The sequence below is a fragment of the Tamandua tetradactyla genome, chromosome 11, assembly GCF_023851605.1.
Source record: "Tamandua tetradactyla isolate mTamTet1 chromosome 11, mTamTet1.pri, whole genome shotgun sequence".
Taxonomy (NCBI): domain Eukaryota; kingdom Metazoa; phylum Chordata; class Mammalia; order Pilosa; family Myrmecophagidae; genus Tamandua; species Tamandua tetradactyla.
This window is the reverse complement of record NC_135337.1, coordinates 6,216,725-6,230,863: the sequence shown is the minus strand read 5'-3', so window position 1 is coordinate 6,230,863 and position 14,139 is coordinate 6,216,725. Positions and strand designations below refer to the sequence as shown.

At 38.5% G+C, this 14,139-nt stretch overlaps 1 protein-coding gene and 1 pseudogene across 1 annotated transcript; both read left to right on the top strand.

Moving 5' to 3' along the window:
- Positions 1 to 1,634: 1,634 nt before the first annotated feature.
- On the top strand, positions 1,635 to 2,545 carry TSHB (thyroid stimulating hormone subunit beta). The gene is made up of 2 exons (XM_077119450.1): positions 1,635 to 1,796; positions 2,291 to 2,545. The coding sequence occupies exons 1-2, from the start codon at positions 1,635 to 1,637 to the stop codon at positions 2,543 to 2,545; spliced, it is 417 nt and encodes a 138-aa protein (XP_076975565.1).
- A 5,526-nt stretch (positions 2,546 to 8,071) lies between these two features.
- Positions 8,072 to 8,755, top strand: LOC143651002 (phosphorylated adapter RNA export protein pseudogene; annotated as a pseudogene).
- The last annotated feature ends 5,384 nt before the right edge of the window (positions 8,756 to 14,139 follow it).

The window sequence follows — 14,139 nt, the reverse complement described above, 5'->3', positions numbered from 1 at the left end:
GAAAACTCTTCCTAAGATAAGTTATACCACTTCCTTGTCTATATAGAAGTAAGAGTAGAAAATGTAAGGAAATCTTTTGTAATTGTGGGTCTGGAAGACATCATTTGGACTCTTTCAGAATACTTAGCACAGTCTATTTTTATTGTTTGGGTTTATATTTACCTCCTCTGCTCATCTTAACATCCCTTAACATCCATTTGTGTCTCTCAGTTCCTGGCTCAGATGCTCAGCATATGTTTATCTAGTTGAACTGCAGTTCTCATGCTAGGAAAACAAGATTGTTCGGAATGGCCACCTTTCCCTGGAAGTTGACATTTAAAATACATCCCTGGTAACTTTCTAAATGTGGTGTTCATTTTTTCTTATAAGTTGATAGAAGATAAAATTTTGGTTAACTGATGCTTTATCTGTCTAATTAGGGTTCCAGTTAATGGAGATTTTGATGTATTTAGCTTAAAGAGGCTGTTGGGATATGATTGACAGTTTTGAGAAAATCTTGATACTTTCTTGGTGATTGAATAAAATGTTCAATGAATTAAAATTTATAAAATAGAACCAGCAAAAATATATTTTTTTGTGATAGAAATATTATTCGTTGATGTGTATATTTTCTGTTCTGGCAATGATACTTGAGAGGGAAAAGAAATCCAAACACACCTAGCTAGATGTACAATATTTTTAAGACAAAAAAAAAATCTTACTCTTTGAGGTGATCAACTTATACCCAGAATTCTGAAATATGATTAACCTTTCTCAGTAGCCAACTAAAATAATTATGTCACAAAATTATGATGGTCAATGGATATTGAAAAAGCTCTCCATCACATAGGCTCTATTGAAATGCATACGAGGTACAGTGGATCCTCTATTGTTTTCCATACAGCCAAAACTTATTTAACTTTATTGGCTAATTCATAGTGGATCAGTCATCCATATTTGGATTACTCTCATTGCATTTTTTTTTTCGCCTCAGGAATTTTTTTGAGATGATAAGTTCAGTTTGTCTTCTCTTTCAACCTTAGAATATCCTATGGGTTGAGAAGAAGGGTTTCTAAATTTCAGACATAACCTTTTAATATCACTGGTAATTTTTTTCTTATTTTCCAAACTTTCTCCACTTCATGGTATCTTCCTTGAAAGGCAAGATTCTTGGAAAATTACATTTGAATGGTGCTGAAGTTTGGTTATATTTTCTCTGCCATTCCTGATTATAGCTAGTTTGTTGGCCTTTTAGGTTTTCTGGAAGCTACGGCTCTGGGAAGGGCTTCCCTTAATTGCTGACTCACTTATAATCAGAAGCAAGCATTTGATTATTTTTCCATTGAATAAATTGTTTTACACCTAGCTGACATATGTATCTCTGCTGCTTTTCTGCTGTGGTATTTCAGGCTTGCCATTCCCCTGCTTAGGGGAGCTTAGTGGCACTTGCAAACAGGACTTTCACAATAAGAGCCCTTACACTATAGGATATGTGGATCATAGTCACATCTAAATGTATAGTGAAAGGTTATTAAGAATATTAAGTATGTAAAAAGCATATTTATTATATATATTATAGCTCTTTTCAAGTGTCCCTTCTAAATGTCCTGAAAGGATACATGTAATAGGTAATTTAATTTTATCTTTGATTTAGCATGACTGCTATCTTCCTGATCTCCATGCTTTTTGGCCTTGCATGTGGACAAGCAATGTCTTTTTGTGTTCCGACTGAGCATACGATGCACATTGAAAGGAGAGAATGTGCTTATTGCTTAGCTGTCAACACCACCATCTGCGCTGGATACTGTATGACACGGGTAAGTAGTTCATCTCGCTCCTTTTGGCGACAAATTAGATAAACCTAAAGTCATCCTGTTTCTGAAAGAAACATGAGATAAAGAAAGAAAGAAAATGAAATAAATCATGACCTCCTTTCCCAAATTTAGCAGTTAATTGTCTCCTTAGAAGTAGAGTCCAGGGGTTGCAATATTACATGGATATCCTCAACACAATGGGCACAGATATTATCAATTTTCTAACAGTTCCACTTACCTTAGATTTATTTAAACTTTGTCTTGCTCTCATGATCAAGGATAAAGGAAAGGGGAATGTCAATTTGGGACACTCTGTGGGATTCTGTGTGATGTGTCAAGATGGTTTTGTGGAGTGGAGCTGAGGAATCCTCCCCCATTCCTATTTGTGACAGCGACATTCCAACAGCAAATATAAGATAACTGACTTTTATTTGTTTCCGTTGTCTATATGTTTCCTAAAGTTCTATCACATCATATGGTTCTGTTTTTTCCCTCAGGATATAAATGGCAAGCTGTTTCTTCCCAAATACGCTCTATCCCAGGATATTTGTACATACAGAGACTTCATCTACAGGACTGTAGAAATACCAGGATGCCCATACCATGTTGCTCCTTATTTCTCCTACCCTATGGCTGTAAGCTGTAAGTGTGGCAGGTGTAATACTGACTATACTGATTGTATACAGGAGGGCATCAAGACAAACTACTGTTCCAAACCCCAGAAGTCCTATGTGGTGGGATTTTCTGTCTAATATCAATAAGGTTGTAATTTGCCATTTGGTTAAATGTGTCTACCTGGACAAAAACTAATAAAATATCTATATATTTCAAGACAATTTGTGTACATTTTGAGTGTTATTTCATCCATACACATACACAAACATGCATTAGACAGCTTAAGGGACAATAGAAAAAAGGTGGGTGAAACAGCCTTTCAAGGTCATGTGAAAAATGGTTTCCAATAAGAGGGCAGATGGAAGTAAAAGAGTGAACAGGGATATGAAATTCTAATGAAGGCCAGCCTTGAGCGGGCTCTCTTAAAAGAGGGCCAGGAGGTTTGTCTTGACATAGAGGAAGTTTGGGACCACTACTGAGTTATGAGAAGACTGTCTTGTGCTCAGAAATTGAAGGAACATATTGTATCAGGATACTAAAGACAGCTAATTCCAAAGGCCAGAAGCTTCCAAAGGCCAGAAGCCAGGCTGGAATGGAGGTGGGGAGAAAGGAATTAGTGAAATCTGTAATATAATACTTTGTTCTAGTCATTCAGATTCACTGGATGAAACCCTACCACAAGTGAGTAAACAATAATTGAACTATTCACTTTAATTTAACTACACTGGTAGGCCAATTGACTTATGAAATTATACCCCAAAAGGTCAATTTACAAAGCCTACAAAAGAGGCCATGATCATCTTACATGTGGACATCTAAATCCTTCATAGTTCTTCAAGTATGGGGAGATACTTTCCAGCATTAATACCCAAAGGAACTTGTGCTGTTTTGGCTCTTGATGTTATGAAAAACTAATACAGTTATGAAAGGTTTTAGGGACCTGCGGAGAGTGCTAAGGGGGTTAATAGAGTAGAATCATCCTAAATTCCAATCTAAACCTTCATCCACATTGAAACAGTTTTTCATGAGAGTTTGGTTTCAACAGATGTGTGAAATGAGATAGGCCTAGATCCCTGCAGACTTGACCAAAAAAAGACTATTTAACCTGTATTTGCCCATTTCTCTCCATCCACATTGCCACCATCAAGGTGAAAATTATTGTCAGCAGGGCCACTTAGCTTTGCTGTATTCCATAGCCACAGGTTGCCACCATCTGTACATTGTGTAAAAGCGTACATGCTGCAAGCGCCGGGGAGGATGGTGAGGTGGCGTAGGTGGATTAGTACCAAGCCCATCTTTACTAACGTGGAGGGAATAGTTGTAACTTAATACGAAAGGGTCAGAAACCCACATTATTTTTGCTTTCATTTCTGAAGTTGATATTAGCATTGTCTCCAAATTTCAGTCTGGGTCATTAGGTTCTTATATTGCTTGATAGTATGGAAGCTTAAAACTGGAGGATTATGATTTCTGAAAAATGTCTATCAAATACAGATTTTTGATTTGTGTCAAAAAAGTCTAAAGTTTAAACTTTTAACTAGCACTGGTCATGGGTTCTAATTACCTTCATGAGTTCTAAAAAGCATTTCCTAAAACTTGAACTGTGGAAAGGTCATGAAGTTTAGGGAGGCTTTTTATCAACAGCCCAACTCAGAAGACATTAGTTGAATGGACTTCCTGAACCTGCAGGGAGGTGGGTAAGAATAAGCAAGGATGTGGTGGGCCTGTACTGTCATGGGTCACAGAGTTCCCCAGAGGATGCATCAGAGACAACTTTTCTCCTCCTACTAAAGGCAATCCATTTGGAATAGATGCAAATATAAATTACATTAAACCATACTGATTCAGTACAGTGGATCTTGAAGAGTAGATGTTGCTTGGCTGGGGAGAATATTTAGGGACTGGGATGGCCAATAATTACTGGATCTAGAAATCTGGAGATATGGAAATGATATTCTTTTGATTTAAGAGAGGGAGAATGAATAAAGAGCTTAAAAACGGAGAGGTGAAGAATCATTGCCATGTAACAAACAGGAGGAACATCCTCTGAAGTGGTCCTTAAATTTAATCTAAAGTTTAAAGTTGTCAATTCTTGGCAGAGGAAATTTGGGACTCAGTACTTTTAAAAGTCCCTCTTGTTTCTCATTTAACTTTAAAATACAAAGTGCTTTCATCACTAAATGAATTTGGGATCAATACAGCTGCAATCTCTGCTTTTGTAATAGCCAAACTCTTTTAGGCCTAAGTAAATGTACCAGGATAGAGAAATTGGCAGTAACAGCTTGATGCATCCGGAAATAGGAACTTCAGGTAATAAGAGCTCTCCTTCACTTAAGAAATTGTTCCTTCTTCTTTTCCTCCTTCTCCTCCTCCTCCTTTTCCTCCTCCTCCTCCTCCTTCTCCTCCTTCTTCCCCTCTTCCTTCTCCTTCTTCTTTTTTCTTAGAACAGAAAATCTGAATCTAAGTGCAATTTTGAAAACTCACTTTAACAGTAAGATTAGAGTGAAAATTACCTCTTCCTACCCTCTAATTTTTCCTGGTTAATTCCTACTTATCCTTTAAGACAATTCTGTTTCACTTTCTCTACTTCTATCACTCTCTCTCTTCCTGCTTTTTCTGCTTGCCTAACATATATCTTCCTTGTCCTAGTTTTTCACTTATCTGCATCTTGATTACTTTGGTGGGTTCACTCCACACCATATCTCAGTTCAAGAAGTTTGAATGGGACTAATGGGATGGAAATGCTACTTAGGCTCAGCCAAGCCTAATAGCATAAGGGAAGAGCATGTGACATAATCTATTCCAGGGGCGCTCAGTCCCAGGACTCTTATTGTAACTATTGAATAGTGTTTGCCCTGTTGGAATTTATGAGCTGATGGAATGTGAACCTGGAGCAACTGCTGGCCATCTTTGGCATATCCTGGAAACAGTCTACCTGAGAGTAAAACCAAGGTAGAAGAGAGCAAGAGAGAGTGAAAAGGAGAGAGGGAGCCCTATTGATATTATTTAAGCCTAATCTAAACTGGTTTCATCATTTAAAGAAGCCATGACTTTCCTTTTCTGCTTGAGTTAGAGTTGGGTTTCTGGCACTGGGAACTGAAAAGTCCCAACTGATTCAGCATCTCTCCCAATAGGATCAGAATATTCCCCTGACCTCACCTCTTATCTTCTCCAGGATCTTGATGTTCCCTCTGTATTTTTTCTTGCTTCTTCTTTGTTGACTCCTCCTCAGTAGGAAGCATCCTCCAATCTACTCCCATTCTAAAAACAAAACAAAAGAAAAGAAAAGAAAAGAAAAGAAAAACAGGCAATCCTCTCTTGAGCCTGTACAACTTTCCACTTATTTGCCCTTCTTCTCCTTGACTTCTTATTCCAGGTTCTTCTTGAAAGAGCCCTCGTCGTTTACCATCTACTTCTTTTTATTTTTAATATTTTTATTGACAGATCTCCACACACATACAGTCCATATATGTGTATAATCAATGGCTTACAATATCACCCATAGTTGTGTATTCATCACCATGATAATTTTTAGACCATTTGCATCACTCCAGAAAAACAAATACAAAGAAAAAAGAAAAAACTCATACATCCCATGCCCCTTACCACTCCCTCTCATTGAACGTTAGTATTTCAATCTATCCAATTTACTTTGCCCCTTATTCCTCCTACCATTTATTTATTTATATCCATTTTTTTTTACTCATCTGTCCATACCCTGGTAAAAGGAGCATCAGATACAAGGTTTTCACAATGACACAGTCACATTGTAAAAGTTATGTTGTTATACAATTGTCTTCAAGAATCAAGGCTACTGGAACACGGTTCATTTCAGCCACCTTCTTCCTGCCACTCCAATATACCAGACACTTAAAAAAGCCTGTCTATATAATGCATAAGAATAACCTCCAGGATAATCTCTTGACTCTGTTTAAAATCTCTCAGCCAATGACACTTTATTTGTCTCATTTCTCTCTTCCCCCTTTTGGTCAAGAAGGGTTTCTCCATCCCATGATACTGGGCCATGGCTTATCCTGGGAGTTCTGACCCATGTTTCCAGGGAGATTTACACTCCTATGAGTCATGTACTATGTAGGGCAGAGGGCACTGAGTTTGCTTGCTGAGTTGACTTAGAGAGAGAGAGACCACATCAGAGCAACAGAAGAGGTTCTCTGGGGGTAGACTCTTAGGCATAATTTTAAGTAAGCTTAGCTTTTCCTTTGCAGGAATAAGTTTCATATGGACAAACACCAAGATCAAAGGCTCAGCCTATTGATTTGGTTATCCCTGCTGCTGGTGAGAATATCAGGAATTCTCCACATGGGCAGATTGCATATTTCCTCCTTTCTTCCCAGTCCCCTAAGGGGAGTTTACAAATACTTTTTTATTCGTTGCCTAAATTACTCTGGGATATATCAGAGCATCACACTAACCTGACAAACCAACAAGATCTCATGCCCTATCAAGATTCCCTGTACTTATGGTGCTCAACTAACTTACCATACAAGTGAAATCAGGTAATGTGCTACCCAAAATATAATTTTTTCACCAAATAAATATCTCTTCTTTTGGTCTCACATAGAAGTTAAAGTTTAAAATATACCATCTACTTCTTCACTTCTCATTTTCTCCTGAACCCACTACCATTTGGTTTCTACTCCTTTCTTCCCTAGAACCTATTTTCACTTAAGGTAAAAAACTTGCTAATGATCTAATGCACAGGACACTTTTTAGTTCTGATCTTCTCTGACTTCTCTGCTTCTCTGGAGGGTCCAGTGAAAGTCACATATTTGAATTCACAATATAACGTATCTAAAGCATTTATAATTTATAGTCAGGTGACTGCCTGGCGTCACAATAAAGCTGAAATCAACATTTTCTTCTTTTCTCTTGCCTTTCTTTCTACTCCTCTCCTCTCAGATTTGTCCTGTATTGTATTTCCTTTTGATGATATAATTTTGCTTGATATTATAAGGGTAAAGATTCTAAACAGTGTGAAAGAATGGTTAGTGTTGTGTTTATCTTATGTATCCTTTTGACCCTTTGGACATTAAATGTGGAGCAAATGAGAAACTTGGGGTTTGTGTTAATTTGTATTTTGATGTTCTAAAGGAATTACATCCATTTTGGTAAAAGACAGTTCTGGGAAAGGGGTGGGGCAAGATGGAGGCATAGTGAGGTGTAGAATTTAGCTAGTCCTCTAGAGCAGCTAATAAAAAGCCAGGAATTAGCTGGAACACTTATTTGGGGAGCTTCAGTGACTGGATCCACATTGTCTACCAGTCTACAATGGGTGGAACAGCCAAGATCCCACACAAAATTGTAAGTCTCTCAAGCCATGGAGGCTATAATCTCTCTCCCATTGGCATGGCAGGTTATCTCAGAGTTGGTTCCCCAAGGGAAAAAGAAGCCCTTTCTGTTAGGAGCAAGGAAGGTGGCTCAACCAAGCTCCAATTGTAGAATTAATTAACAAATTTGGACTGCCAAATACAAGCTCAAAGAACAGATAAACCATGAAAGCAAATTGGAGACTTCACCCTTGCAGAAAAGGGGTGGGACTGACAGAAAAAAAACCAGAAACGTTTTGAGTTGGATAAGCTCAAAATACTGGAGAAGGGCTGGGCCTTAGTAGCAAAGGGGAGGACCTGCCATGCTGTGGGAAGATGGTGCAGGATGCCAGCTTTGTGGAAGATAAGCAGGTCTCCGACTCAGATTCTGACATGATAGTGGCACCCAGCAACAGGCCACTGCAGGTGCTGAAAGTACTAGGTAGGGACATAGTAATGAGGCCCTTGCAGGGCATTGAAATAGAAGCCTGTGTGCCAGTATCACATTATTAGACTGTTTAAAGTGTGGATTCAAGTGAAGAAAGTTTTTCTGATTCAGATGATGATAGCTCTGTTTGGAAACACAAGCAGCAGAAATATTTTAGCCCTCCTCCCAAATCAGAACCTTTCAGTTTGGCCAGAGTAGGAAGAAACCCTTGTTGCTGGAGGAAAGAAGATTAACAACACATGGGCACTGTGCTGCAGGAACAGACTCAAGATGCAATGGCTACTTAACTGGAAATTTTGGGAATGGATGGCACTGTTGACAAAAACAAACAATCTGAGACCTATAATTGTTTGCTTGCTAAGAAACTTAAGAAGGAATATCAAGAATTTTCAAAAGAATTAGACAAAGAACTAGATGACTATATGCATGGTGGCAAAGAAATGGATCAAAGGAAGAGGAGAATGGGCAAGGTCATCAAACAGAAATGACCTGTCAAAGAGAGACTAGGGGACAGTCGTGGTCAGGTTTATGTGTCAACTTGGTCAGGTGGTGGTACCTGGTCATTTGGCTAGGCAAGAGCTGGCCTGTCTGTTGCTATGAGGACATTTCAAGGACCTAAATCATGATTATGTTGGCTTCATCCACAGCTGATTGTGTCTGTAATATGCTAAGGGGAACATCTTCTGCAATGAATGATGCTGAATCTAATCACCAGAAGGCTTTTAAGGAGGATTCAGAAGAGACAGTCACTCTTCCTGCTTCAGCCAGCAAGCCTTTCCTGTGGAGTACATCCAGACCTTACATCGGAGTCACCAGCTTCACAGCCTGCCCTATGGATTTTGGAACCTTCCATTCCCACGGTTGTCCAGCCAGCCTCTCTTGAGAGTTCTTTGAGGAGCTTCACTGGAGTTAACAGCTTGCAGCCTGCCCTACAGGTCTTGTACCCTTCCATTCCCATGGTGGCTGAGCCAGCCTCTCCTGAGAGTTCATTGAGGACTTTCATTGGAGTTACCAACTTGTGGCCTGAATGTCCTGAAAAACACTCCCAGTATCAGTGGGAACAAATTAAGGACATTTTCTACATTGAAAATCAAAAGGAATATGAAAATAAAAAAGCTTATAGGAAGAGGAAAACACAATGTTGTGGGGGGGAATGAAAGAAGCTATTAAAAGCTTAAATTTTCAAGAAGATGATGATACATCTCAAGAAACTTTTGCAAGTGACACAGTGAGGCCCTGGCCTCTCTTGGTGAGTCACAAGAAGGACATGGAGACGCAAAGTCGGGCACAGAGAAAGTCAGGCAGGTGGGTCATTCTCACAATTTGAACATCTTTGAATACATTTTGGAAAATTCGAGGAAGAAGCCATTCTAAAATTGTAAGAAATCATTCCTACTAAGATTTATTTTACTTTTCATTGATAAACAGAAAAGAGAACTGTATTATTTTAAATAAAATGAGAGTGGGCCACTGTGGCTCAGCAGGCAGAGTTCCTGCTTGCTATGCCAGAGACCTGGGTTTGATTCCCAGTGCCTGCCCATGCAAAAAGAAAAAAGAAAAAAAAATGAATAGGGAAGATGGTGGTGGTTCATTGGCAGAGTTCTCACCTGTCATGCCGGAGATCCAGGTCCATTTCCCAGTGCCTGCCTGTGTAAAAAAATATATATATATATGTTGGGAGACTAATGTGATTAATAGAAACATTAAAAATGTCTCATTTTGACAAAATACTTAAGAGTATACAGCAGAGAATTTAATTTCTCAATCTGTTGCATGTGCTAATTACTATGAATATTGCAAGCAGATAATCAGTTTTGTTCAAGTCATAATATGCAACTCAAAAGTTTATGGTCTTTTTCTGACTTATGTTTGCAATGCATTTTGCTTTGGTTTCAAGACATTCCAATAGAATAACCCTAGTGGAACATATAAATTGTTAAGCATTCAAATTTGGTTTTTCTCCAGGATAAATCACATGTTGGGTCACAAAGCAAGTCTCAATAAATTTAAGAAGATTGAAATTATGCAAAACACTTTCTAGGATCATAATGGAATGAAGTTGGAAATGAATAACAGGTGGAAGGCCAGAAAATTTGCAAATATATGGAGACAAACAACACACTCTTACAAAACCAGTGGACCAAGGAAGAAATTACAAGAGAAATCAGTAAATATCTTGGGGCAAATGCAAATGAACCACACATATTAAAACTTATGGGATGCAGCAAAGGTGGTGTTGAGAGGAAAATTTATTACCTTAGATGCCTATATTAAAAAAGAAGCAGCAGCAAACATTAAGGAATTAACTGTTCACCTGAAGAAACTAGAGAAGGAACAGCAAAATAACCCCAAAGCAAACAGAAGAAAGAAATAACAAAGATTAGAGCAGAAATAAAGGAAATTGAGAGCCTGAAAATAATAGAGAAGCAACAAAACCAGAAGTTGGTTCATTGGGAATATCAATAAAATTGATGGACCCTTAGGTAGGCTGACAAAGAGAGAGAGAGAGAGAGAGAGAGAGAGAGAGAGAGAGAGAGAGAGAGAGAGAGAGAGAGAGAGAGAGAGAGAGAGAGAGAGAGAGAGAGGAAGGGAGGGAGATAGAGAGGAGGAGGAGGGAGGGAGGGAGAAAGAGGGAGAGATGGAGAATGCAAATAAATAAAATCATAAAATCAGAAATGGGAGAGGGGACATAAATACTGACCCCACAAAAATAAAGGAGCTTATGAGAGGATACTACGAGCAACTATATGCTAAAAAAACTAGAAAACATAGACAAAATGGACAACTTTCTAGAAAAGCATGAACAACCAACATTGACTTGAGAAGAAATAGATGACCTCAACAAACCAATCAACATGAAAAGAGATTGGTAGCACAATAATTTAATATAAGTATTCTGAATGAAACTGAATGTGAGTATCATTGAGGGAGGTGGGTCGGGGGCCTGTATGACACCAGAAGGAAAGACAGAGGATAAAGATTCGGATGGTATAACTTAGCAATGCCTAGAGTGATGATGCTATTGATTAAATGTACAAATATAGGGATGTTTTTGTGTAAGGAAGAACAAATGAATGTCAACATTGCAAGGTGTTGAAAATGGGGTGGTATATGGGAAAAAGTACAATTATGCAAACTAGGGTCTGTAGTTAAAAGTAACATTGTAATATGCGTCCATTGACTGTAACAAAGGCAGTATGCCGAAGCTAAATGTTAATAAGTGGGGAATATGGGGGAGGAATGGGATTCTTTGCAGAAGAAAAGGAAATGTCCTCATATAGATTATGGTGGTGAAGGCAAGGCCATGTGATTATACCAGGAGTCATTGATTTTTTTATTTATTTAGGTGGATTGTATGATGTGTGAATAAAACTGTTTAAAAATGAACAGAGAAATACAAGTGCTGGAGAAAATGTGCAGAGAGAAATGGACCTATTCACCGTTGGTAGTGAAGGAGAGTGGTGCAGTGCTTCTGGAGGGCAGGGTGATGACTCCACAGGAGGTGAGGGGTGAGGTTGCCCTATGATCCTGCAATCCTACAGTTTAGGTGTATACTTGGAGAAACTGAGGGCTGGGACACGAATGAACATTTGCACACTGGTGTTTATGGTGGTAGTGATTGTGATTTGCAATGGATGGAAGTTGCGTAAGGATACACTGACCGAGGAATTGAAGAGGAAACTGGTGTATACATTCAATGGACTATTGAGTGACTGCAAGAAGCAATGAAGTTGTGAGGCATACAACTAGGTGAAAGAACATTGAGGACAAGTGTGTTGAATGAAATAGGGCAGAAGTGAAAAGACAAATACTATTACACCTCACTAATATGGACTAACTATAAAGTGCAATCTCTGAGAATTGAACTCGAGAGCATAGGTTATCAGATGAAGGCCTATTTTAAAGGTTCCTAGAGTGCAAACTCTTAAAGCTGTCATATCTATTCTGGAGTCATAACTGTTATTTCTAAATTTGAAATACAGAGCTCTTTGTGTATAACCTGGTCATTCCCTGGAACTTCAAGTATTTGTGGGACAACTGAGACTCAGAGCTAGATTTACACAGCTATCAAAATCACTGTTATCACATACAGCAACATTAAAAACACTGAAAACGTTATCAAACTTCAATTAGAGATTGGAATAAAGCTGATCTGGGTAGGACTAAGGTAAAGCAGACTAAAGGGTAAAAGATGATATTGACTAGATTTTAAAACTTCAACTTCTGTTTGAGGAAAAGATGTTTATTTGGTGCAAACTTTAAATTTTTTGGTAGCATACTATCTAATCTAATTTGTATGGTCTAATCTAATTTTTATGGTCACCATAATGACATGGAACCTTGAATAGGGAGTGAGATCTTGTTGGTTTGTACAGGTTGTGTGATGCCCTGATACATCCTAGAAGATTGAAAAGTATTTGCAAAGTCTGCTTGAGGAACTGGAGGAAAAAGTTGGAAATATTAAACTTCCCTACCTAGGGAAGACCTGATATTCTCACAGTCACTGGGGACTGCTGATTTGATGGGGCAGGTCTTGATCTTGGGGCGTGCCCTTATAATATTTATTCCTGCAAAGAAGAAGCTAAGCCTACTTGTGATCATGCTTAAGTGTCACCCCTAGAGAACATCTTTTGTTGCTTATTTGTGGACTCTTTTTCTAAGCCAGTTCCATAGGTCCACTCACTGCCCTTTCCCCTGTGTGGTGCAAGATTCCCAGGGGTGGAAATCTCCCTGGCAATGTGGGACATGACTCACAGGGATGAGCCAGGCCCTGACAACATGGGGTGAGAAAGCCTACTTGACCATAACAGGGAAGAGAAAGGAAATAAAGTTTTAGTGGCAGAGATATTTGAAATAGAGTTGGCAGTCATTCTGGAGATTATTCTTATGCAGCATATAGATATCCTTTCTCAGCTTTTAGTGTACTAGAGTAGATAGAGGGAAATATCTGAAATATTGAATTGTAATCTAATAGTCTTGGTTTTTTGTTGTTTTTTTTTTTAGGGGACTGGTGCATGGTCCAGGAATTGAGCCCTGATCTCCTGCATGGAAGGTGAGACCAGGTTCCTCTTCCATTCTTTGGTCAATGTATCCTTAGGCAACTTCCTTCCACTGAAAATCACAATCACTGCCACCATTGAACCTGCCACCACATTCTACCACCGAACCACCCATGTACCCTAGCCTTGGTTCTTGAAGATGTTTGAATAGTTATAGAGCTTTTAAGGTGTGACCATGTGATTGAGAAAACCTTGTGACTGGCACTCCCTTTATCCAGTGTATGGACAGATGAGTAAGAAAAAAAATACAAAAAATAAATAAATCATAGGAGGGAGTGGTGTATGGGATGTTTTGGATGTTCTTTTTCACTTTTATTTTTACTTTTGTTCTCATTTTTATTTTTTTGGAGTAATGAAAATGTTCAAAAATCGATTGTGATGATGAGTGTGCAGCTATATGAAGATAATTTGAACCACTGATTGTACAATTTGAATGATTATATGGTATGTCAATACATAAGATAGCTCAATAAAATTGTGTGAAAAAGAAAGACAGTTCAGGTGGTAACTATTGAAGGAATGCAGGCAGCTAAGAGAAACCCTGCAGCTTGATATTAGAAGATGTGAGGGAAGTAAAGATTGTTTCGGACTTTTAATTTATGAGAGGAGAAGATACTAATTTTCTAAACTTCAATTTTTCATTGAAGATTAAATCATGATAGGTGGTTCATATTGTTCAAATTTGGGCACTTTGACTTATATGTTCCTCTAGTTCTAGTCCAGATTTCTTCCTTGAGCTTCAGGCTATGCATCCAACTGCCTGTTTATATTTCCCTTGGATGTTTTATAGATGCCTCCAATGTAACTCATGTCATGGTCAGGTTCATATGTCAACTTGGCCAAGTGGTGGTACCTGTTTGTCTGGTTGGGCAAGTGCTGGCCTGTCTGTTGCTACG

Coding starts and splice junctions, on each gene's coding strand:
- TSHB (XM_077119450.1), top strand. CDS start 1,635: ATGACTGCTATCTTCCTGATCTCCATGCTTTTTGGCCTTGCATGTGGA. Junction 1,797..2,290: donor CTGGATACTGTATGACACGG/GTAAGTAGTTCA, acceptor TTTTTCCCTCAG/GATATAAATGGCAAGCTGTT.